The sequence below is a fragment of the Actinia tenebrosa genome, unplaced genomic scaffold (assembly GCF_029948245.1).
Source record: "Actinia tenebrosa isolate PJP-AT-01 unplaced genomic scaffold, QUT_ActTen_1.0 PGA_scaffold12__29_contigs__length_12842862, whole genome shotgun sequence".
Classification (NCBI taxonomy): domain Eukaryota; kingdom Metazoa; phylum Cnidaria; class Anthozoa; order Actiniaria; family Actiniidae; genus Actinia; species Actinia tenebrosa.
Window position 1 is genome coordinate 6,917,125 of NW_028292572.1, and position 24,051 is coordinate 6,941,175.

The 24,051-nt window shown below is 39.3% G+C and overlaps 3 protein-coding genes across 3 annotated transcripts; all 3 read right to left on the minus strand.

Annotated features, from left to right (window-relative positions):
- Positions 1-3,687: 3,687 nt before the first annotated feature.
- On the minus strand, positions 3,688-11,920 carry LOC148912148 (gamma-aminobutyric acid type B receptor subunit 2-like). Its single transcript, XM_089027972.1, has 5 exons — positions 11,891-11,920; positions 11,228-11,371; positions 10,662-10,850; positions 10,052-10,190; positions 3,688-4,258 (listed from the first exon to the last, which is right to left on the minus strand). The coding sequence occupies exons 1-5, from the start codon at positions 11,918-11,920 to the stop codon at positions 4,134-4,136; spliced, it is 627 nt and encodes a 208-aa protein (XP_088884098.1). The 3' UTR covers positions 3,688-4,133.
- On the minus strand, positions 6,515-7,765 carry LOC116286575 (uncharacterized). The gene is made up of 2 exons (XM_031693135.2): positions 7,222-7,765; positions 6,515-6,750 (listed from the first exon to the last, which is right to left on the minus strand). The coding sequence occupies exons 1-2, from the start codon at positions 7,729-7,731 to the stop codon at positions 6,658-6,660; spliced, it is 603 nt and encodes a 200-aa protein (XP_031548995.2). The 5' UTR covers positions 7,732-7,765; the 3' UTR covers positions 6,515-6,657.
- Positions 11,921-15,163: 3,243 nt separating the features above from the next.
- On the minus strand, positions 15,164-18,633 carry LOC148912149 (gamma-aminobutyric acid type B receptor subunit 1-like). Its single transcript, XM_089027973.1, has 7 exons — positions 18,556-18,633; positions 17,841-17,978; positions 17,278-17,550; positions 17,065-17,130; positions 16,474-16,662; positions 15,223-15,315; positions 15,164-15,169 (listed from the first exon to the last, which is right to left on the minus strand). The coding sequence occupies exons 1-7, from the start codon at positions 18,631-18,633 to the stop codon at positions 15,164-15,166; spliced, it is 843 nt and encodes a 280-aa protein (XP_088884099.1).
- Positions 18,634-24,051: the final 5,418 nt, after the last annotated feature.

Consider the following 24,051-nt stretch of genomic DNA (forward strand, 5'->3'; position numbering starts at 1 on the left):
CAGACGAAAATAAATAAAATTATGGAAGTATTTCAATGCCAAACTAAGAAGAGATATACTAAAAAAGAAAATATAGTGTTTCAACGATGTTCAGAGCCGTAGTTTTCCAGCGCGAGGCTCATTAGAATCTGATAGTTTTGACCTTTGCGAAAGGCGATTTCAGTGCCGTTTCCGGTCAAAATCGTTTTTCTCAAATTCTCGCCAAACAAAGCAATATTTTAAAAAGCTAACTACAGCACGTTTCATTTCACACTATAGGCTACCTATGGATAAAATATGAGCGAAATCGATTTTTTGACTTGTGCCGCCGTTTGGTGGATTTTTACAGAAAGTCGCTCTTAAAAACCAGCTTGCAGTTAGTAACGGTAAACATGAATGTCTCCATTCCTATCAAGCTGCTCACCTCGACTAAACCTTAACATTAGAAACGTAAGCTAACGCAAGTAACTTGTAAACATCTTGGATTTGCAATCAGGATTCATATTAATCGATAGTATTTGCTAATATCGTGTCTGAATATAAATATCATTATTATTATTAACAGCAAAAAATGATGGCTTGCGCACTTGTGTTGACTTACATTTACATCTGAAAAACACTGAAAAACACTCACCATTGTCGAAGCAAACACTGGATAGAACTCTCCTTTAAACGACTGATGGAAGTAGTGCGTCCCATCGTCCGCAACGGTAAAATAAACAGCATCATTGTACATGAGAGCCGGGGTATCTTGATCTTGATAAACCCATTGTGGATTGAAATAATGATGGCCACAGTACGAGATAGGTTCTGCATCATTCCTGGCCGGCGTCTGATGATAGACTTTGCTTTTTACTTCAGCTTGTGAATTTTCAGGATTAATTGACATATTTTTGTGAGCTCTATCCATCCTTCTTCCCTTTTGCTTTAGCGCTCTTTTCAAAAGATTTCAAGAGATTGTTTTACTGTTCTTTCTATTTTTTTCGGTCCATGATGTACAAGCGTCTTTCGTCAATCTTAATTGTTGTGACAAACGGCAGCGCGCGCAATGGTTTGGTCTAGTATGACGTCACTAACGAAGCGCAAGCGCGCCAGGCTTTGATATGTTGCAGCGGGATTACGAGCGTTGTGCGCGCTTTAAATTTCAAAACCAACTGATTTTGAAAAGAGCCTAATTCTTAAAGGAAGTTTCAGCTGATTAATTAGAATAAAGGAAAAAGGGGGTTTGCAACTGACCTAAAATGTTGCTGAAGGATATCACGTGCCAGTTCCAACACCAAGTTACGTTTTATTGATTATTGTAAACTGAGTACAGAAAAACTCTTGCGCAAAATTAGGCGTAAAGAAGCGGATACATGCACGACGTGATTTTTCATGCGACGTCGCTAAGACTAGGACGTACCATGTGATAACACGTGCGACGTTGCTCTCGCACGATGATATTCGTCGTGTGCGACGTCGCAAGCGTTGAAATCTTTTGTACTTTTTGCGACGTCGCCAGAGACGTCGCTTGCAACGTCGCACGAAAAATCGTATCGAGTTTCCGCACCTGAAACGTTCTAGAAAAGAAATATGAAAGGAATATCTGTGTCCCAGATGTAAAATGAACACCCAAGGTAGGTGTGGAGCACTTGAAAAGCAAGAGAAACGTTTGGCTACACCTTGTGCCAATAAGCTTGCTTCCCTTGTACTCTACCAATGTGTTTGTATCACAGTAAAGAGACACGCACGTATTTTAAGCATGTGATGTTCATTTCACTTTAGGGAAAAGAAAGAAAGGAAAAGAGAGAGAGAAGGAAAAATGGAACGCTTTTTCTTCAAGGAAGCAAGGAAAAGAAGGAAAAAAGAAGAAGAAAAGAAACAAATACGATTTAAAGGAAAGTTTGTTTTTCCCCATTAAACTCCAGCACCTACTTCGGCTATTTACATTGCATATATTATATACACTCAATTGAAAAATCATTGTCAGCCGAAGGAAATTAGCCTGGCTTACATCCGGAATTTCCTTCGTAAATACCGTCTTTACAAAGAAAATTCCGGATGTGACGCAGGCTAAAGGAAATGGTCCATGGGAGAATATTTATGACGTATCTAGTGATACGACTCGTGGAATGTTCATAAATTGTTGCACTGACAGAAATCATGGAGGCTTTCAACACATGTTTCATATCGACTGTTTATCTCAAATGATTACATCAGAGGATAACTATGTCGTTTCCCAGGATACATTTTGGTCCCAGCTTCTATGTTTTATGTTTTGAGCCTGATAATAATTTCGCAATTAAGTGAATATACCTTAAAAAGCAGGATAAATACTGAACAACAGAGTTACCATTATATATTGGCCCATTTATATTACACCCTAATATACCCCAGATATACACATATTTCGAAAATCGTTGTCGCACCAAGAGCCTCAAGTAACAAGCCAAGGCTCCAGAGAACGTCGGTACTTTTAATTATAATTGATTTATTCATGGTTTATGCAAGTGGCTATAGCTCTACACTAATTATCATCTCAAGTAGCCCTGCTTGGAGCAATTTGTGAAGTCAATACATGAAAATGCACCATGAATAAACTAATTACAGCTAAAAGTACCGGTGTTCTCTGCGGTCTTGGCTTGTTGCTTGAGGCTTTTGGTGCCACAACGATTTTCGAAATAGGTGTATATGATATAAACTTCGCATACCCAACACCCGTTATTACTATGCATGTAGAATAGGGCACGTACGATACATCAGATTTTTAGCATGAATTCAAGACTTTCAAATGAAGTACTCTCAAAAACTAACCAAATATGCAGTGAAGATGTAAATACAATGATCTAGATTCAAAAGTGTCGAACATTGCGAAGGAGATTAACGTCATCTATGGTTCAATCAAGAGAATATGAACTAAGAGAAGGAATCCTACCTATATAGCCTTGTAACCATCATGTGCACAGTTTGATGCTATTTTTAAACCATTTGTTTTTCTGCACGTGCATTTATTGCGCGCGCTCTACTCTGTTTGCTTACGTTTTTCAGAAAATTGAAGTAGTAATTTGTTCAACTTTCTGGAGTATTTTTACATTTATTTTCCAAAGCTTTCGACCTACATCGTCATCTTGAGGGCAGATTTGAACATTTGAACATAAGAAAAGCACAAGAAAACGTTAGCAAACAGCGTAGAGCGCGCGCGTACTATGCGCGTGCAGAAAGTCAAACGATCAAATAAATGATATCATTGGATGATATTTTTAGAATAGATTCTAGAAATAGCATCAAAGTGTGCACATGATGGGGCACGGGGATTCCTTCTCTTAGTTCATATTCTCTTGGTTAAATATACTAGTAAATGTGTTGGGTAATCATATTTTTGTAGCATACACGAAGCACCATGCTAAGCCTCGACACATGCTAGGATTTTGAAATATCGAACGTTGTCTATTAAAATTCGTAAGTATTTGTCTTATATATTTATTGGTTATTAGAGATTATTATATTGTATCGCCAATTATATGGTATTGCGCATGCCCGAGAATTTTTTCGGTAGAGTTATATAGCCAATACCGTAGCCATCAAGCTAAGCTGATATTAGTTGAATCAATAAGAAAAACTTATAAATATCTTCCAAAATCAACGGGGAAAAAGAGAAACGGAATTTACTAACTAAAAAAGGGGGAAAAGTATGAAATAATAAAATTTGTTTCCAATGAATATGTATTCAATTCCTTAAGAAAAACCCTTAACTCGTTTGATTTTTCGATGGCGAAATTAAGGTGAAAGGGTAAAAATCAGACTGTGAAAAGCTCGTGACGTTGCAAGGCATGCGCCAGACCAATCAAATTGCAAAAGAATTTACTCTCCATCCAATCAAATACCCAAAACACGACACGAACACGGCGTGGACACGGTCACGCCAAGGTCACGGCACTGCCAGACCAATCATATTGCGCAAAGAAAAAACCCGCCAATCAAAATTCTAGAAAAAAATACGGTCACGGCAAGGCACGCATACGGCACTGAGCCTTTTCACTGTCATGCGAAAACTGCTCTATAAAAGCACGCGAATGAAAGAAACTAAGAATAGAAAATCCAAAAAAATACGTCATGATAAGATGAGAGTCGATAAGTGTTCAGTTCTAACAACCGGAAATACGTCATGATAAGTGCTAACCGGAAGTGGTATCGGTCTTTTTCTCCTCGGTTTTATTGTCATCGTTGTCATCTTTGGTCGGTAGGGTGATGGTCGTGTTGTTCTCTTCTTTCACCGGCTTGAATGAGTAAGCATCTTCTCCTTGTGAATGAAAAAACGAAATGCCTTCACACAGGTGAAGTTTTTGTTCTAATACCACATCTACATAAAATGCTTGTTTCTGATTGGTGGATTGGCAGTGCATTTTTTCTCAATCAGTGCAATTAATTAATCGCACACATCCGAGAACGTTTTACCGTGTTAAGTTGTTTGAAATGCAAAAATAATGGAGCCAGATGTTATCATTTTTTTACTTCAGTATTTTCTGTAGATGCATTAGAAATTACCACCTTAGTTCTCGAAGAATTAATGAAGAATACCATTTGCATTTTGATGAAAGTCGTGCTATGCACTCGTGGTATTAAACCACTTTCATCAAATGCGCGTGGTATTTTTCATTATTTCTTCTCGAACGGTGATATTTGCTATACTAATTGTACACCTAGTTGTGGCTATTTTAGCTGTGTGTGTGCGTTTTAGTTTGTTTGTTTGTTTTCTGTGGTTACTGCCCCAATAAGCTGTCTTAAGGCTAGATATAGTATTCACTCAGAGTTAAGCGTACAATTCTTTACTCGGTTACATCCATACACGACCTTCATAACTGGCTGCTGCTAATTTGCATAAACATTAAAACTCAATGTTTTTGGAGTGAAAACCCTTTTAAATCTTGATCTATGCATTGGTCGATGTTGTCACTGTTCTGACAAATATGAGACTGATAATGCAGCTATAAACTATCATTACTGTCATTTATGCTCTCCCCCCAACTTTCCCCTTAAATTCTAAAAATATATCAAGTGCTGCTAAGCCTGAGCTCTGTTTACTGGGCGAGATAAAGATAGACAAGATTGAACGATAAGGGCTATGGGTTAAAAACCCAAAGCCGATTTATTGAGTTAATAAGTTCAATCTAGATACTTACAATCATTTCATAAAATTTGATATAACTGTTCAAATTTAGCCCAGCAAAGGTGAGGGCAACAAACGCCAAATGCATCCCTGGAAAGCAGAGATGCAGCCCCACCCCAGGCAAAAGCAGCACCAAATAATCATATATAATTTCCTTCTGCAGTATAATATAAGTACTTATTATAAATGTAATTGACAAATTCAGCACTGCTGCCCTTGCTAGACAGTCTGAACTGCCCTAATCAATAAAGATAATATAGCAATTTCATTTGGTTAACAAACAGTAACAATTAACTAATGACACAATGCTGCCCATGCCATACAGTATGCACAACATAATTATATTAAGGCATTGATACACTTCTGCCCTTGCAAGAAAGTGTGGGTAAATCTTAACTCACTTAGAAAATTAAATGTTTTGACCGGTTGAAGACTGCTGCCCATGCTAGACAGTATCAACCGTTCTTCTATATATAACATTCAAACACTTCTGACCTTGCTAGAAAGTGTTAATAGCCCAAGTAACACTTCTAAGACATGTATCATGCTATAAATTGCTGCCTCTGCTAGACAATGATAGCACGACAATGACTTATAAATTACTTTTTAGATGAGGTTTTGGCTGAGAAACTATTAATTCTTATATATTTAAGAAATGCATTGGATTTCCAGCGACCTAGTGTTCTTATCTGTGCATCGGTAAGCCCCAATGCTGCAGTGTGGGTAGCTGCCCCTATGCGAAAACTGTGCCCTTTGTAATGAAAAGGATCTAAACCACATTGTTTAATGGCAGAAGATAGAAAAGATGAAAAAACATTCCGAGGAACAGAGTCACCCGAACTAAGGTTGAAAAGTGCACCAGGCATGTTACCACGTTGGTCGAGGTATTCAAGAAAATATTTAACAGGGCAAGGCCCAGCCTGACGATGGACAGTAATCGAGAAAGGTCGGTTGTTGTAATTATGTTTGTAATTTCCAAATGAAATTCTTATGGCTTCAACATAAAGAGAGGAATTACACAGCTTAAAAACTTGACTTATTTGCAACGGGGGGTTGGCAGACCGTTTCCCATTCACAGTTATTTCCCCCACTCTTAGAAATGCAAAAAATGCAATGGCACACATTGCTCGGAATAAACAAGCCTCGTAAAAAGAATTTGTGGCCTTTGAAGCAGAAGCTAGTAGTTTTTCGAGAATAGGAAGAGTGATTGGTAAACGATTGTCCAACCTAAACCCTATCTTCCCATAACCTTTAAGTATTTGTACTATGTAAAAAAACCTTAGAAGGATCATCATAACCAGCTAATTTGTGTGAGTATGCAATAGCCGAAACGTAAGTATTAACTGTGGAAGGTGCATAACGGTTCTCATATAAATAGGCAATAAACAAAGCCAGCACTGATGGGGAAACTGGCAACTTAGCAGCATTGTTGCTAGGAAAAACACAAGTTGAAAACTTATAAAAAAGAGCCCAAGCTCGTTTGTAAGTTGGTACCGATGATAACTGCAAGCTAGATTGCAAAAGCTTTGAGACTATATCACCCAATTTTGAGGCTGTAAGTGTAGAGGAATTGCTGTTGGCTGAGAGTCCATGCTGGGCGGAGCTAGCTTCATGAAGTTGTGAACCTGCAGGCGAGACAAACAATCGGCTAAGGTGTTGGAAACACCAGCAATGTGTTTTGCCCGAAACAAAATATTAAATTTTAGGCAAATGGCAACTAACTTTCGAACGAAAAACATGAGCTGCTTATCATGGCACGACTGTTTGTTGATTACATGAACTAATGCCTCATTATCAGTAAAGAACAAAATGCAACGATTACGCATCTGGTCCCCCCACAAATATAAACTCAGAACAATGGGGCAAAACTCAAGAAAAGCTATATTATTTCCAAGCCAAGACTTGGGCCATGGCCCATAGCACCAATGGTTGCCTAGTATTGCTCCATAACCAATGGAGCCTGCTGCATCCGTATACAGCTGCAATTTATTTGAATTTGTCCAATGCTCATCCAAGAAAAAGGATTTACCATTGAAATCTTTCAAAAACGTAAGCCAAACATGTAAGTCATCCTTAACCTTCGAACTAATTCTCACCCTATGGTGAGCCGCTTTGATTCCAATAGTGAGGTCTATTAGCCGTCGTAAAAAGGCTCTACCAGGGATTATCACTGAGCATGCAAAGTTCAAAAGGCCAATCAGAGACTGGATTTCTACTAAAGTCACCTTCTTACGATGAATGAAGTCAGAAATAAGCTCAATGCATTTGTCGATTTTATCTCTAGGAAGGCGTGCTAATTGAAGCTGGGAGTCAAGTTCGATACCAGCAAAAGACAAAGTTGAAGATGGACCGCATGTTTTTTCCGGGGCCATTGGTATACCCAGATATTCACAAGTATCAAGAAATAATTGTAGCTGATCTGAACAAAGTTTGGCGGATGGTGCAACAATAAGAAAATCGTCTAATAAGTGTAAAATAGAGGAAATCCTTAACTTAGTTCGGGCAATCCACTCGACTGATGAACTGAAAGTTTCAAATGTTTTACAGGAACTGGCACAGCCCATAGGCATAGCACGATCATAATAATAAAGACCGTCCCATTTCATCCCCAACAAAGGATAATCAGCTGGTTGGATTGGAATAATGCGAAAGGCATTTTTGATATCCGTCTTTGCCCTAAAACAACCCCTCCCATTCTGTTTAACAAAATGCATTGCATCCTCAATTGTGGCATAATGGACACTAGTGTTTTCAGGCTGAATGCCGTCATTAACTGAAGTACCCTGAGGGAATGACAGATGGTGAATCATTCTGAATTTGCCAGGGGTTTTCTTTGGTACCACCCCTAAAGGAGAAACTCGAAAATTGGGAAATGGTGTAGAATGAAATGGGCCTGCTAGTCTATGGGCATCCAGTTCCTTCTGAAGTTTAGCTGAAACAATATCAGGGTTACTGCGTGCACTTAACAGGTTCTCAGCCTCAAAGGAAAGAAACTCCCCTTCAAAATGCAAAGGGAATCCTTCACTAAAACCAGAACGTAAAAAATCAACTATAGACGGTGTATACCCAGAAAGCAATTTACAAAGGCGTTCACATTTTACTGGGGTTGGGAGCCTGTGGTTTGAAATGGCTGGATTGGTTGGAAGTTCTGATTGGCTTCGTGAAGGGACGAAAATTGCACTGAAAGCCAGGGTGGTTTCCCTCACATTTAAAACATGAATGCTTAAATTCACAGCCCGAGCACTCTTTCCCCCTGTGAAAACGATAGCAAAACCCCTTAGGTATCACTCCTGCCTTGTTAGGTTTAACAGTTGAATTATTATTAAGAGGTGATGATGACTTGCTAACATTAACTTGCGCCTGCAACCACAGCTCCCAATGGATATTACCCCACGGAAAGAGTTGAGGCTGACTTTGCCTCAGAAAACGAAAATTTTCATCATAAAATTTCCAATTGTATGACCTAGAGGCCAAGTCCTGAATGGTCTCACCATATTTCATTAGATGAGGTGCTTCGCCAGGGTGTGCCTGGGTATACACTGCAACAAATATCCGGAAAGCAGACATCCAAGTATCAATATTTAAGATGCGCCTGGGTTTAGAAGTGGGCTCGATGGACAGAGCAGGCTGGTCCCCACTTCTATTTACCACACTTATTTGATACTTGGACTCTGTGACTGGATTCATGAGTAACAAACCAAAGTCAAAAAATTCATTTGATAAAATTTTGGATTTAGGCTTCGCAGGAATTCTAGCCTCTAAACTGAGTCCTACTGACTGGAAAACCTGACTGGGCACAGATTTTTCAGGCTGCTCACCTCTCACACATTTATTAGCAGCATTCACGGCCTCATCAACTGTTGTCTCTGCCGACTTTTCACCCGGTGACTGGCCAGTTGTTACATTTACGTTGCTGGACTCCTGAAGGTTTTGCCCAAGGGGTACTTCTGTGAGATCATTATCTGCATCCTGTTGAAATGTTGATGTAGCAGCAGCGTCATTTGCAGTTTGCGTCTGAGTTAAACCTCGAGTCAGCAAGGGGGTTATACTCTTTGTGACCTCAGCGCTCACTCGAGCCACCAGCTCATTAAACATACTGGTAGACAGTGCCATTGATGATGTCGCTCCAGCTGTAGCATCAACCACATCACTCTCTTCCCGAGGAACCACAGGACGGCCTTTCTTGGTTCCCTTCTTATTAGCTTTCTTTTTTGATGCGACCTGACGTCTTAGCTGTTCAAGGACGTGAAGCAACTGATCCCACGAAGTTGTATCACGTGGATAGATAGTTGCCCATGACAACAGCTATCAAAAGGAGTACCGCTGCCCATCTGCCGCGTGACTTCTGTTCTTACGTAACTATAATTTTAGCCTATCTTTAATGGCTTATTAATCAAATAATTACAAAACAGTTGGAGGGGAACATAAAAATCCTATTCGCCAGCAAATATTCCATTTTTATATTTGACAAACTATTGCTGTTGGTTTTATCGTTGCAGTTTTTAGTTGCTGTTATCGTAATAGTTATTGTTACAATCTTTGAAAATGACGATTTCACTCTTGACAAATGCTGCTTTTTTTCCGGAAGCAAATAGGTTTTATAAAAACAGATTTATTAATTAATTTGCTTTATTTATTTTTTCCTAAGCGTGCGCGAATTTGTTTAATTTAATGCGCGTGCACATATGCCATGGTTTGATCGCGTTTTTCTTTGTTAATATGTAACGTTTTTCATTTCCCTGAGGATGGCCGAGTAGGCCGAAAGCTCAGAACATTAAATCTATGGTTGATAAGACAAATTATCATGAATGTAACAACAACCAACAAGGAATTATTTGATTTAAAAAACAGATATGTCTATCTTTCTTATTTTAGGGTACAAACAATCATACCTTGTATAATAGAATAATACTTAGATGTACTTACGAGCACTCAAAGTAACATGTGTATCAGAGGAGCATTCAGAAGCAGTGTTGTTCAACGAAGAGTCGAAGCTCTTTTTAGGGATGGTGCTGAAATGAGATGCGTCATTGGTTGCATGCTTGTTCTGACAAATGTACATCACCTACGAAAAAAAAAATTTTTTAGCTCGCTCTAATCGCTTCAAAAATACTCGGATATTTCTGAATTTAGCACATGAAGTAGCTCAAACATTTAGGTTTTTAATGGTGTATTTCAAATTTTATTCTTGAGTCGCGTTTCTCTTTACGGGCCGATTTTCTGACAGCGGTTTTTTTCAATATTGTCCTCTTGCTCGCTTAAAAATCGATGGATTTTCATGAAACTTCAGTTTCTCGGTAAATAAATGATCATACCTAATTCTGTCGTCTGTCGAGTTTGAAGGAAATCTATTGAGCGCATTTTTAAAAATGCTATTCTTTCGCCCTCTTTTGCCGCACAACTATTTACGCATTCTATTCCCGGAGGATAGAAAATGTATTGTTTTGATGTACCAACATGAACGCTGTAACGTCATGTGAAAACTTTCTGTTAAATCATATTTTAAATACAAATTGTCTCAGTCTTAGAGTCTTACCTTGGGCACGAAAATGAGGCATTGAGTGACAGTCGTACAGAGGATGCATAGCAATGACGTCATACCATATATTGCACTGACGTTGTCCTTGATGACGTATAACACAGGAATGACCAACACGCAAGGAATGACAACGTTGTACACAGCAATACCGATCAGTTTGGAGTCGTTCAGAACAGCGATAGTCACCTGGAAAAAGATATTTACCGATAAAAATGTGTTGGAGCATGGCGTTAAAAAACACTTCTTAGACTCTGATTAGCAGACATTTTCATTTTTTCCCTTGTGTTTAAACATCCTCCTGTTAAAAATAGGAGTTAATGTTGAACAAGAAATTTATAGAAAGCCACTGAAATGCTTCTAAAAAGCCACTTAAGTGCTACTAAAATACTGTTAAAATGCCAATATAGTGCAACTTCAATGACACACAAATCACAGTAAATATGCCACAAAAATGCTACTAAAATGCAGCAAAATATCATTGAAATTCCGATAAAAAGCTCTTGAAGTGATACTAGAATGTATCAGAAATAGGCAGTCAACATTCAAAAATAACGGCCACTCGCCTTTCTCGTTTCCCAAGCCAAGTAGGTTCCAAAGAGCAGCAAAAATCCCTTGTATCCGTACAGAACACCAGTAAAGATGATGAGATGTTGTGAGGTACATTGAGAGTAGTGAGGGATCAGGATCAGATCACCGCCTTCTAAAGTCTGCGAGAAAAACAATCATTAAGGCTGCAGATTTACAGGGTACGATTATTCCTCACAACTTTTGCGCGCAACGTGCTGACAAAACGAATAGACCGGTTTCGAGTTCCTTGATCACGGACTCATTTACTCAGGGTTAGCCTCGTATCAGTGTTTAAATATTCACAAATACCAACGGTAAAGTAAAGAATGCACAACTTCAACAATACAAACACTTTGAAACTCGACGGACCTTGACCTGAACACGTGAATATTCTACACAAAATCGAGGCTTACCCTGAGTAAATGAGTCTGTAATCAAGAAACACAGCGGTAATTTGGAATTCGAAATTGGTCCATTTCTTCGTGTAAATTGACCGTACAACTTAAAACGTACGACTGTAAGTGGCAGCTAAATCTCGACGCAAACATTTCGCACGTTGATGGTGGTGACCATCATCGGGTCCAGGTCTTGCTACCCTAACCTCCCCTCCCCTCCCCCTGGTCTAGTAAATGACTGTTGGTGTTGATGGTACTGTATACCTGTGGCATCATATCGATAGTGCTGACCATCATCGGGTCCAGGTCTTGCTACCCTAACCTCCCCTCCCCCTGCTCTAGTAAATGACTTTTGGTGTTGATGGTATACCTGTGGCATCATATAGATGGTGGTGACCATCATCGGGTCCATGTACTGCCAGGTGACCAGGATAAGGATATCGATCAGGAGGAAGGCAAATACCAGACCGAACAGCTGAGAGTCTTTAATCACCTATTGGGATATGTTAAAAATATGATTTTTTATAAGGAGAATGGATGGTTGGATGGATAACTGGATGGATGGATGGATGGATGGATGGATGGATGGATGGATGGATGGATGGATGGATGGATGGATGGTTGGATGGATAACTGGATGGATGGATGGATGGATGGATGGATGGATGGATGGATGGATGGATGGATGGTTGGATGGATGGATGGTTGGATGGATGGATGGATGGATGGATGGATGGATGGATGGATGGATGGATGGATGGATGGATGGTTTTTTGTAATCGTACTTTTTTCTCAGTCTTATTCAAGAAGATAACGTGTACTCTCCACGTCTTGGAGAACAGCGCACCAAATGCCAAGGTAAAACCTGTAGACACGAACCAGGCCTGGATCTGTTGAGGAAAGAAGTACGTAAGATTGCTGCTGATGTTTTTATTTTTGTTACTGCCGTTGTTATTATAGTTCATGTTGCTGTTGATGGTTGTTGTTGTACCGGGTTGTTGTTGTTTTTTTGCTGTTGCTACTATTGAATTGTTGCTACTATTGTTGTTGAATGATGCTGCTCATATTGAAAATGATCCTAGGCACCCAATCTGCTGCAACAGGGGATGGGAACTACCATTATGCTGCTGTTGCTGTTGCTTTTGCTGCTGTTGTTGTTAGCTGCTGCTGTTGCTGTTACTGCTGCTGTTTCTGCTGTTGCTTATGCTTTTGCTGCGGCATTTGTTTTTGCTTTTGCTGCTTTTGTTGCTGGTGCAGTTGTTGCTGCTGCTGTTGCTTTTGCTGCTGCTGTTGTTACGTGCGGTTGTTGCTGTTTCTCTTGCGCTGTTTTTGTTGTTGTTGTTACGTGCTGTTGGTGCTAATGCTTTAGCTGCTGTTATCGTGGCTGTTACTGATACAATTGCTGGTGTAAATCGTTGTGGTGTTTGTGTTCAAAGTGAGTGTAGGTATGTCTATAACGAAGGTATCCCACCTGACACAGGTTACCGTGGATGTATTCAGTCACAAACTGTCCATCAATACCAGCCAAGATACCAGATATGTAGATCAGTATACAGCCTGATAGGATGATGTTGTTTAAGCGGGGACTTGACATCTTGATGTACCTGTGAAAGAACAATAACAACATTATTATCATGTTAATTTAAAGACCTCAGTTTACGATGTGTCGTCTGTTATTTTCGTATTATTATCATTATTATATAATCATGGATTCTCAGTACTGGACTAAGCATCGCGAGTTAGCTTGGTTGATAGAGCCTCTCTCTTGATTCGAGGGTTTTTCTCTGGGTTCTCCGGTTCTCCTCCCTCCGCAAAACCTTAACACGCTAAATTCCATTTATATCTAGTTTATTATCATATTTATTATTATATTTATATTTATATCTATATTAAGTAAGTCGTAAGTCAGCCCACTGAGGTTGTTGCAGGGTTCGATCTGTGAGTTTGCCATGCCCTGACTTAGATCAGCCCAGAGGTTGTTTCAGGGTTTGATCTGTGAGTTAGCCTTGCCCTGACTTAGATCAGCCCAAAGGTTTGATAATGTTCGAAGCTCTCTGATATTGAATTAAGAATCCAAAGTACCTGACATCTCTGTACTTGATGTTGAAGATAAGGAATATCACAGCCATGATGATTCCAACGAGACATAACGACAACATAAAGTAGAACACAGACTGATTGATGTACTGCGCCACGCGAACCGTCTTACTTTTGCAGATCGGTTTCTTTGGCCCTGCAGAGGGAACGAGAATCCTGTTCTTAGTACTGTGATAAAAAATGAAATTACAATGACTACCAATATCCAATGAGTACAAACGCTTTGATTTCTCTGTTGCTCAGGTTTAGCATCAATTTTGTGCAGAATATTCACGTGTTCCAGTGAAGGTCCGTGGAATATCAGTGTTTGTATTGTTGAAGTTGTGCATTCTTTACTTTACCGTTGGTATTTGTGAATATTTAAACACTGATACGAGGCTAACCCTGAGTAAATGAGTTTGCAATCAAGGAACACAGCGGTAATGTACGAAATCGGAAAACCTAATACAGTCATGCATGTATTTTTTATTTACATTCCTTCCAAGGGCGCAAGCTATTACCCTCACCCCTGAATAAAGGTTTTACACCATCGCGTGACGGCAGCCATATTAGATAACAGGAACAATACAATCGTTTTACATGAGAAAGAATTCAATTCACGAGAACAAAAGGATTTTATTGTTCTGCCATCTAACCATAGGCAGCCCAAGTGATGGTGCAAAGCCTCTAGTAAAATTTGAATATTAAGCAATATGAATAGAATATGACTGCGTACCTTGCCATTGGATCTTAGTGTCCTTTTTGAAGCTCAACTTCTTTGATGTCATGCAGAATGAACCAATAGTCACCATCTTATCACCTAGGAATGACATCCGAATTATTGATTTAAATATTAATTCATTATTAATGATTTGGCAACACCATGAATTGGTACTGGGGGGAAAACATTTCATGGGACTAACCTTGACGCTGTTCTAAATGAAGAGTTCCAAGCCTCTCGTATTTCCTGTCAAAACTTATCTTTCCCTGATAAAACATTTTTTTAAATATGTTTGTAAAATACCATCCATCCATCCATCATCTGTCCATCCATCCATCCATCCATCCATCCATCCATCCATCCATCCATCCATCCATCCATCCATCCAGCCTGTCAGTTATTTATTCATTCCTTCGTTTTTTCAATTCGTTCCCTTAAACATCCACTCATTTTAATCCATGCATGAATGCATTCAATCATCCATCTATCAATTCGTTCGTTCTACATCTGCTCATTAATCGTTCTTTCTTTTGTTCCTTCAAACATTCACCCGCTCACTCGTCGATCCTTGCATCCTTTCAACTCAAGATTAGAAGGGTAACTGACCCCTTATCTAAGCTCACCCCATCAACCTCCTTACCGACATGCCGTAGAAGCTGATGTATCTCATACTCTCCATAAACAGTTTCATCATATCTTCGTTATCGTAGGTAAAATTACTCAGCGTCATTCCTTTAGTTTTATTCCTGGTATCCATGAAGCTTAGCGACTTGTTCAGACTCAGCGCGGCCGTCCACACCGCATCGTATGCAAATGAAGCGTAAACATGAGGCTCGTGGAAGTCACCTTTAGTGACTTCATTAACGTACTCCTCTTCTAGTTCCTTTATTGTCTGAACAGGAAAAGAAACAATATCGATGGAAAACGTTTATGCAAAATGAAAATGAATAAAGAAACAAATATCGAAGGAAAATTTGTATGTGAATTAACAATTTTACAATAACAAAAACGATAAAAACTTCTCATTTTTAGTGATCAAAACAACCAACGGAAAGAGCGCGCGCTCGTTGACGTCAGCTTTATCTGTCTGTCCTCTTATTGATGATAAAAAATAACCAATCAGCGCGCGAGAAATTGGTAAATATCGAAGGAAAACATTTATGCAAAATGAAAATAAAAATAATCTAATATCTTATTTAATGCTTATAAAATATTGCTCTAAGCGCTTGATCATCGTAGAGTATAATACGATACATTATACAGCATTTTGAAAAAACCCTATATGATAAATAAATATGATATATATATCTATATAAATATATGGGGTACATCATTTTGGGAAAATTGAGAGTCGAAAATCGTCTTAACAAATACAGTCAATGTCATTAACGTTGTCCACCGAAAAAAAGACATTTACACATTAACACATTTACACATTTAGACTAAAAGATATATTACGTGTTTCATTATGTATTCTTTGCCTCGTGTGCGTCAGCCTGAACTTTAAATGTAAAATTCAACTCGTGAATCGAAAATCCAGAATGCCCCTACCATTTAGTGAGGATTTAAGATGGAGAATGGTATTTCAGCATTTGTTTTATGCCAGAACCTTCGAGGAAACACGTGATATTTCTTTTAGTCTAAATGTGTAAATGTGTAAATGTGTAAATGTCTTTTTTTGGTGGACAACGTTAATGACATTGACTGTAAGAAATAAATATATAAGAAGATAGATGTATGATGTTTTGTCGTTTTGTCATTCTGCATAATTTTCTTCAGCTTCTTGATGGCCACATCCTGATGGCCGGAATATTAAAACGACAAAATGTCATACATCTATCTTTTTTTATATTTATTTATTACAAAATCATATGCCCACAAATTCACTGCTAAAAAATGTTTCATTAAAGTGCCTTTGGGAAAATACAATCTTAGTTTACAGTGTGGTCATAGGATAAGGTAATTAATTGGTTGCCTTTTGGTTGAAAATTGCTATGTTCAAATAATTCGGCCAAAATATGCTAATTAGTAGAATCGCTAATAAACTCACCTTTCCCGCCACGGTGTCAAAATTGGTCCCATCATGCAACACGGCCTTGGTTCCAAAGTAGGGCCCAAGCCCCCTTTTTACTTGCTCGGGTGTGCAGCTTGTGTCGTTGACATTCCACCATTGGGCATGGTAACCACCGGACATAAGTATCCAGACGTACTTTGGTCCCCACATACCGAGCTTGTAAGCCTGTGGGATGGATAAGGATAGATTTAAAGTCAAACAACGATGTGAAGACCACAACTTTGCATAAAGCCTTGGCCGATTGTCAATCAATATGTCAGTCAATCACATAGTTGATTGACTGGCTAGTCGGTCGGTTAGTTGGTCGTTTAGTAAGTCAGTCACTCTCCATCGTTTCTTCAGGCCATCGACCTTGCTTAAGTCAGTCAGTCAGTCGGTCAGTGGGTCAGTCGGTCAGTAAGAGTCGGTCGGTCGGTCGGTCAATCCGTCCATCTCTCCGTCCGTCCATCCTTCCGTCCGTTCCTCCTTCCGTCCGTCCATTATTCTTGCTTTAGTAAATGAGTTAGTCAGTCAGTCAGTCAGTCGGTGCTATCTATTCTATTTGCATCATTTACCAGCAATTCATACCTGACAAATGACCTGACGTGCGGTAGCTTCTGTGAATGAACCAAACATGACGCGACCATCCTTAGCCTAGGAGAAAAATAAAGATCACTTCAGCAAAGCTCCAGACAACGATGAGGAGCGATGCTTTATGAGTACGCACAACCGGTCACATGCAATATACCTGCTAGAAAGCAAGACAACTTTTGCAGCCCAGTAGAGCAGAGTGAAGCTTACCTTAATATTCTCCAAGGCGTTCGTAGGGTCGTCACTAAATGTCTCATGCGAAACAATACTAACATTGGCTTTCTTCAGTCTTTTAACCAAGTCATTAGACAATCCCAGGTATGTATCCAGGGACTCCTGAAGTACAGCGACGTTCTTCCAGTCGAAATATTTCACCATTTCTACTCTGCCCATGTTTTGGTAATGTTCAGGTGGAACTGTTCGCACAAATGTCTTGTAGACCTTTTTGCATCCCAGACTTGGATTGGCATTGGCCATTGATATCTTTTAAGACAGAATAGTATAAAACGACATACACTGTTACGCTTTGGGATTGGTTGCTGAATTGAACTGGAGAAGGCTGTGAGGGAGAAGGGGAAGGAGATGGAGAAGGGGAATGAGAAGGAGAAGGAGATGGAGAAGGTGGAGGAGGAGGGGGAGAAGGAGGAGGAGGAGGAGAAGGAGAAGGAGAAGGAGAAGGAGAGAGGATTGGCGAAAAAAATGAAACAGTAAGAAAAAAGTTTGTTCTGATTTATGCAAATATTTTTCTCCTTGATATAACTAGATCTGCTTACCTGAATCAAGTTATAGAAATGAACAGCTTTAGCAAAGGGTTCTGCTGACTCAGAGCAGGCTGGTCCAATGATAATGATCTTACGTCTTTCTTCCTTTATGTATTCAACCAGAGCTTTGATGGAATAGGCGTCTGAACACTGTTGAATTAAGAAGACCGTAGTGCATCGTGTATCAAGAAGCAAAGTGTAGTGATGTGAGTTGAAGTTGAGGTGGGGGTTTAGTTGGTTTAGTATAAGTATGATGTAGTGTGGGAGAGTGGTGTGAGTGGTGGTGTGAGTTGTGGTGTGAGTTGTGGTGTGAGTTGTGGGTGTGAGGTGGGTAGGTGAGGTGAGGGTGAGGTGCGGTGAGGTGAGGGTGAGTGAGGTGCGGTCGGTGAGGTAGGTGAGGTGAGTGGGTTGAGGTGTGTGGGTGAGTGAGGGTGCGGTGCGGTGCGTGTGAGGTGCGGTGCGTGGGTGGGTGCTGCGTGTAGTGGTGCGTGTGGTCGTGCGGTGCGTGCGTGCGGTGCGTGCGTGCGGTTCGGTGGTGCTGCGGTGCGTGACGGTGCGGTGCTGGTGCGTGCGGTGCGGTGGGTGCTGTGCGGTGCGGTGAGGTGCGGTGCGGTGCGGTGCGGTGCGGTGCGTGCGGTGCGTTGCGGTGCGGTGCTTGCGTGTGCGGTGAGGTGCGTGGTGAGTGAGGTGGGTGAGTGAAGAGGTGAGGTGAGGTCAACACCCTTACCTTAACATCTTTATGTCCAGTTCTATATGATAGTCGCCTGAGAAGATCAGGTTTGCATTCACGTGTTTTCATAGCCATCTTTACACAGCAGGGATCATGTTGGAGGAATTATCCGCCTTTATTTTAGTTTGAACATCAAATATTCCTCCAAATGTAAGGATCTTCTTAGCAATATTTGGCTGGGTCAAGGACGGCTGGCAGGGCACCGAAAGTACCAGACACAGCACCAGTAGTAAATGCATTGTGTGCCAGGAAATAATATATCTAGAACATAGAAAAATGAGTAGTATTATGACAAGCAGGATTTGGAATTCTATATTTTGTTATCGTCATTTACGGTCTCTTTTGACGCCAAAAGACGCCATCTTGGAAATATGTCTATTTAAACAGTTAAACAATGTAGTGCCAACTTGACCAAGTTTTTCCCTCTACGTCTTTGGAATGGCAATTAAAGATTTATCACATGGATAAGCCTCGGAGGGCAGCGTTTGTCCTTTCCTGAAGGCAGGTAGATATAGATTAATGACAAAGGCTTAAAAATGTTTCTTGTGAAAATGCTCTAAAAAGAGTTCATATATAACTAGGAAAAATGAGGCCAAAAGACAGACCAAGAAAAGAAGACATGGACAATAGTCGCCTTCACGGTTCCCTGCGCCATCTTGAAAGGTAGCCGTGCCTTTGCATCGAAGCGAGACGAACGGTGAGCTTGCAATGATAGAGACCTCTTTTTAACACCTTGTACAATTATTCACAGGTCCCTATCATTGCATGCAAAGGCACGGCTACCTTTCAAGATGGCGCAGGGAACTGTGAAGGCGACTATTGTTCTAAAACTCAAACTTTCAAAGAAAGCGCTCAACTACCTTCACTTGAGACAAATCTAACTAATAACGGATAAAGAGGGCTTCAAATAAACGAAGACTCTAATTCAAAAAAACCCGACAAACTCCGAAATAGACATCGAAAATGGCCAAGTCGAGACATAGAGTGAATTCTAGATTGCTCATGGGGCACTAAAACTTAAGTCTAAACTAAAGAAAAGCTTGAATTCAAGCATAACTATAATTTTTGACATTATGCAAAGAACGTTATATCCAAATAACGGTTAGAATTGGTTTAAATTTGGCTCACAAACCAGAAGGGTAAAATTTACGTTAAAAATTTAAGTCTGCATGGAATTGAACTGATTTCACGAAGGATTGAAGCTAATTACTTTGCGATCTAATTTCCTTAGCTAATGCTGTACCAATGTATGGTGCCGACCTCTTTTTTTATCAAAGGTAAACGTTTGTTTTCGTTATTCTTCCTTGAGTAATTTATAGCACTAGAAATTCGTTAATTCGGTTAGAGATTTAAAAAAAGGGAATTATCTAGTATGGCCTTACGAACCTATACTAGAGCTAGGCTTCACCTTCAAAATATGATCCACTGAATTCTTGAGCTTGTGTAACAGTTACAAGCCTGCTATGAACTTTAATGTCGTTTTCTAGCCTATACAGTGGCGGATCCATCCATTAAATACTAAACATAACGTGCTTTGATTGGCTAATGCTTCCTACGCAGGTGGTGAGTTTGAATCATAAGATTTTCCACTTTGGGAGAAAAATCCACACTAACTTTGATAAGGTTTTTTTTTTCAATAAAATTTGCTGTTAGTGTAGAAAGTTAATTTTTAGAATCAAATTTAAAATTATTTCAAAAAAATCATGATTTTTTCCTACATCAATCTTAAATATGAAAGTTTGTCGCTTTTCTTTAGAAGGAAATACGAGAAAAATAGTGAAAGTAGAAAGGCGATTTCATTCAATCGACTAAAATAATATTTTTTCAAAATTGTTTTGTCAATTTACGTTTCCTGGACGGATATCCTCAAACAAAATATACAGGAAGACACTTAATCATAACTTTAGAAAGACAAAACCCATAATTGAGACGATATTGAATTAGTAGTTCATATTATTCTATAATCTAATCGAAGAAAAACATTTCTATAACCGAAAATGGCAAATTTCAAGTCTTGTCTATTCCTTATGATTAAGATTAGTTTTAGATGAAAAACTTCTTTTTAAAACATAATTTGAGTACACTTTATAATAAACATCCTTGCTATGGTTTACTGGTTTGTTTGCCCGTTTGGGTCGTTTCAAATCTTTAAAGCGTGTTAAGAGAAAAGGCTTGTAACAAATGGTCATCATTACATAATTATTGAGCTTGTTTATTGAATTTCTTTTTAAAAGCTCTTTAAAAGTAGAATCATTGTCATTAATTTATTTGGTTGTTAAATTTTGAGCGTCACACCTTAAAAGTAGTTATGACTATATCGCGCTGTTATAATGATATCGTTAATTCACACACCGTCCTAAATACTTTACTATGCAGTATGAGAGAGCTTCAAATGCTTATTGAGGTAGTACCGGAAAGAAGGCATTTAAATGTGATTATTTCAAAAAATCCATCTATTCAAAGATCTTCAATATAGGAATCACCGAGTTGGTTTTCGAGTCATAAGACGTTATATGTTAAGGGGCGATTCCAATTATCATTAACATTAATTTTTCCCAAATGTACATACTTAAAGCTTTGTGTGGAAAGTGAAGGTTTTCGCCGATCCAAAAGCCTACAGTAAACTAAATGATTAAGTTTATCTATAATATTGTTCTCAGCATTCGCTCAATTTGTTGGTGGGTTGGTGGGTTGGTGGGTCGGTGGGTTGGTGGGTTGGTTGGTTGGTATGTTGGTGGGTTGGTTGGTATGTTGGTGGGTGGGTTGGTGGGTTGGTGGGTTGGTGGGTTGGTGGGTTGGTGGGTTGGTGGGTTGGTGGGTTGGTGGGTTGGTGGGTTGGTGGGTTGGTGGGTTGGTGGGTTGGTGGTTTGGTGGTTTGGTGGTTTGGTGGGTTGGTGGGTTGGTGGGTTGGTGGTTTGGTGGGTTGGTGGGTTGGTGGTTTGGTGGTTTGGTGGTTTGGTGGTTTGGTGGTTTGGTGGTTTGGTGGGTTGGTGGTTTGGTGGGTTGGTGGTTTGGTGGTTGGTGGTTGGTGGGTTGGTGGGTTGGTGGTTGGTGGTTGGTGGGTTGGTGGTTTGGTGGGTTGGTGGGTTGGTGGGTTGGTGGGTTGGTGGGTTGGTGGGTTGGTGGGTTGGTGGGTAGGTGGGTTGGTGGGTAGGTGGGTTGGTGGGTTGGTGGGTTGGTGGGTAGGTGGGTTGGTGGGTTGGTGGGTTGATGGGTAGGTGGGTTGGTGGGTTGGTTGGTTGGTGGGTTGGTAGGTAGGTAGGTAGGTAGGTAGGTTGGTTGGTTGGTTGGTTGGTTGGTCGTTAGCAATGTTATACAGAGTTATTTATGAGAATTCGTTGATTAGTTTTGGCTTATGGTTTTTATTTTCTTTTTCTTGACCTTTTCTCCCTCTCCCTCTCATTCTTTTTCTTTCATTTCTTTGGTTATGTAACAACGTTGTGCAACGCGAATAAGCACCAAATTTTGCTTAAGAAACACCTTGCAAATGAACAGCAACCCTATTCAATCAATACATCCTTCCGCAATATTAGTTTGCTTATCTTATTTATTTTATGAACTAGAACAAGAAAGCATTCAGCTTAATGTACCAGAATATATTTTCTCGGAAGTGCTTTTGTTTGGTATTTCATTATCAATTAAGATTACTTTGAGAATCAAATAGTGAGCGTCTTCTTGTCTTGACTCATACTGAATCGATAGACAATTCATAATCTTTGAGATTGAAAGTGAGTTTAAAGTGGAAGAAAATTAAATTTGTGAGGATTCTTTCATTGTCTACGAAGTTTGAAACCTATTTTCTTTATCCTTCTTCGTTTACTCGTTCTTTCTTTCTTCCTTTCTTTCTTCCTCTCTTTCTTTCTTTCTTTCTTTCTTTCAGTCTTTCTTTCAGTCTTTCTTTCTTTTTTTCTCTCTTTCTTTCTTTCTCTCTTTCTTTCTTTCGTTCGTTCGTTCGTTCTTTCTTTCTTTCTTTCTTTCTTTCTTTCTTTTGTTCGTTCTTTCGTTCGTTCGTCCGCTCGTTCGTTCGTTCGTTCTTTCTTTCTCTCTTTCTTTCTTTCTTTCTTTCTTTTGTTCGTTCTTTCGTTCGTTCGTTCGTTCGTTCGTTCGTTCGTTCGTTCGTTCTTTCCTTCTTCCTTTCTTTCTTTCTTCCTTCTTCCTTTCTTTCCTTCTTCTTTCTTTCTTTCTATCTTTCTTTCTCTCCTTCTTCCTTTCTCTCTCTCTCTTTCTCCTTTTCTTTACCCCTTTTTTCGTCCTCTTCTTCTTTGACACATTTTATAAAATAGAAATGAACTCGAGCTTGAAAATGCTTTTCCTACTAATTTCCATCATAAAATATTCAATAAAAAAACATGCAAAAAAATACTCATCATTTAACCAAACGCGTTTTATTTTCGTTACTTTTGACTTACGATGTGATTTTTTTTCTTAACTACAAATCGAAATTTATATTTTATGCTCAGTAATCCTTAAACCCTCTTTTTAAAAGTGCAATAGTGTGTGTTGGAGTTCGTATTGTTTTAATGCTCTATCATTCGGCGATAACCTATACTTTGTACGTTGTTGTAAGCTAATGGGAGTTTCATTCGAAGTGGATAAAAACTCGTATTGTTTAACTCAAGCATTTAGGCCTAGGGCAAACGTCGAACTTTCCATGCACCGAACTTAATTACATTTAAAAATGCCGCCTCATTATCACCTAATATCCATTGTTTTTAATGAATTTGGTGGATGGAAAGTTCGACGTTTGCCCTAGGCCTAAGTCTCTTCAAACTTCATAATCTACACGTCCCTTTCCGCGCCAAGTCAAATTATTTCTGATCTCAAAAGGACTTCTTCTAGATTTTTGTTGGTTTCCAAGTCGTAATTTCGGGAACAAACTAAACTTTGTACGGTGCTTCGTCTTTTTGATGTTGATGTGTGTGGCAGTACAAATACACTTGTATACGCTTCAAGCAAAACTAAAATATCAGAGAAACTAGAAGAGGTCGACCGGAACTTTTCAATAGGATGGACTTCACTACACTTATTCTTAGTCCATTCAAATGCTAAATTAAATGATTTCGACTACAAACAGAACGGAGTTTTAGGAACTTCCGGTAGAAGAGAAAGTAAATGAAACGTTAACAATCACTTTATAACCTTCCCACTTTCAAGCGAAGAAACACAAGATATTTTGTTTACTTTTACTTCAAACTTCAGTTATCAGTAGGAGAATGCCTACACTTTCCATGTCCTTGCAACAAGCTCTTAATCTTTAGTTTCGAAGAAATAGAGAGGCTCTTTCTTCAGCAATAGGAATTTGGGAAAATGCTTCGAACCCATTTTTTGGGCGACATTCGGGAAAAAAATCAGGGAATCTGATTGGACGATGCATGTCACGTGCACCGTGTCGCACACCACCTGAGGTGGCTCTAACATAATAAGTGAATAGCTCGTATCGCGCCAAAAAAAAAAAAAAAAAAAAAAAAAATCATATATAATAATAATAATATT

What these genes read in the sequence shown, in the direction of transcription:
- LOC116286575 (XM_031693135.2), bottom strand. Translation starts at nt 7,731, where the DNA reads ATGAAATGGGACGGTCTTTATTATTATGATCGTGCTATGCCTATGGGC. An exon ending in TCAAAGCGGCTCACCATAGG is followed by an intron (nt 6,751 to 7,221) that starts GTGAGAATTAGT and finishes TCTCGCCTGCAG; the next exon opens with GTTCACAACTTCATGAAGCT.
- LOC148912148 (XM_089027972.1), bottom strand. Translation starts at nt 11,920, where the DNA reads ATGGTCAGCACTATCGATATGATGCCACAG. An exon ending in GCCTCATTTTCGTGCCCAAG is followed by an intron (nt 10,191 to 10,661) that starts GTAAGACTCTAA and finishes TTTTTTTCGTAG; the next exon opens with GTGATGTACATTTGTCAGAA. An exon ending in ACATGTTACTTTGAGTGCTC is followed by an intron (nt 4,259 to 10,051) that starts GTAAGTACATCT and finishes TTCATTCACAAG; the next exon opens with GAGAAGATGCTTACTCATTC.
- LOC148912149 (XM_089027973.1), bottom strand. Translation starts at nt 18,633, where the DNA reads ATGGCTATGAAAACACGTGAATGCAAACCTGATCTTCTCAGGCGACTA. An exon ending in CTGGACATAAAGATGTTAAG is followed by an intron (nt 17,979 to 18,555) that starts GTAAGGGTGTTG and finishes TTAATTCAACAG; the next exon opens with TGTTCAGACGCCTATTCCAT. An exon ending in TTGACACCGTGGCGGGAAAG is followed by an intron (nt 15,316 to 16,473) that starts GTGAGTTTATTA and finishes TTTCCTGTTCAG; the next exon opens with ACAATAAAGGAACTAGAAGA.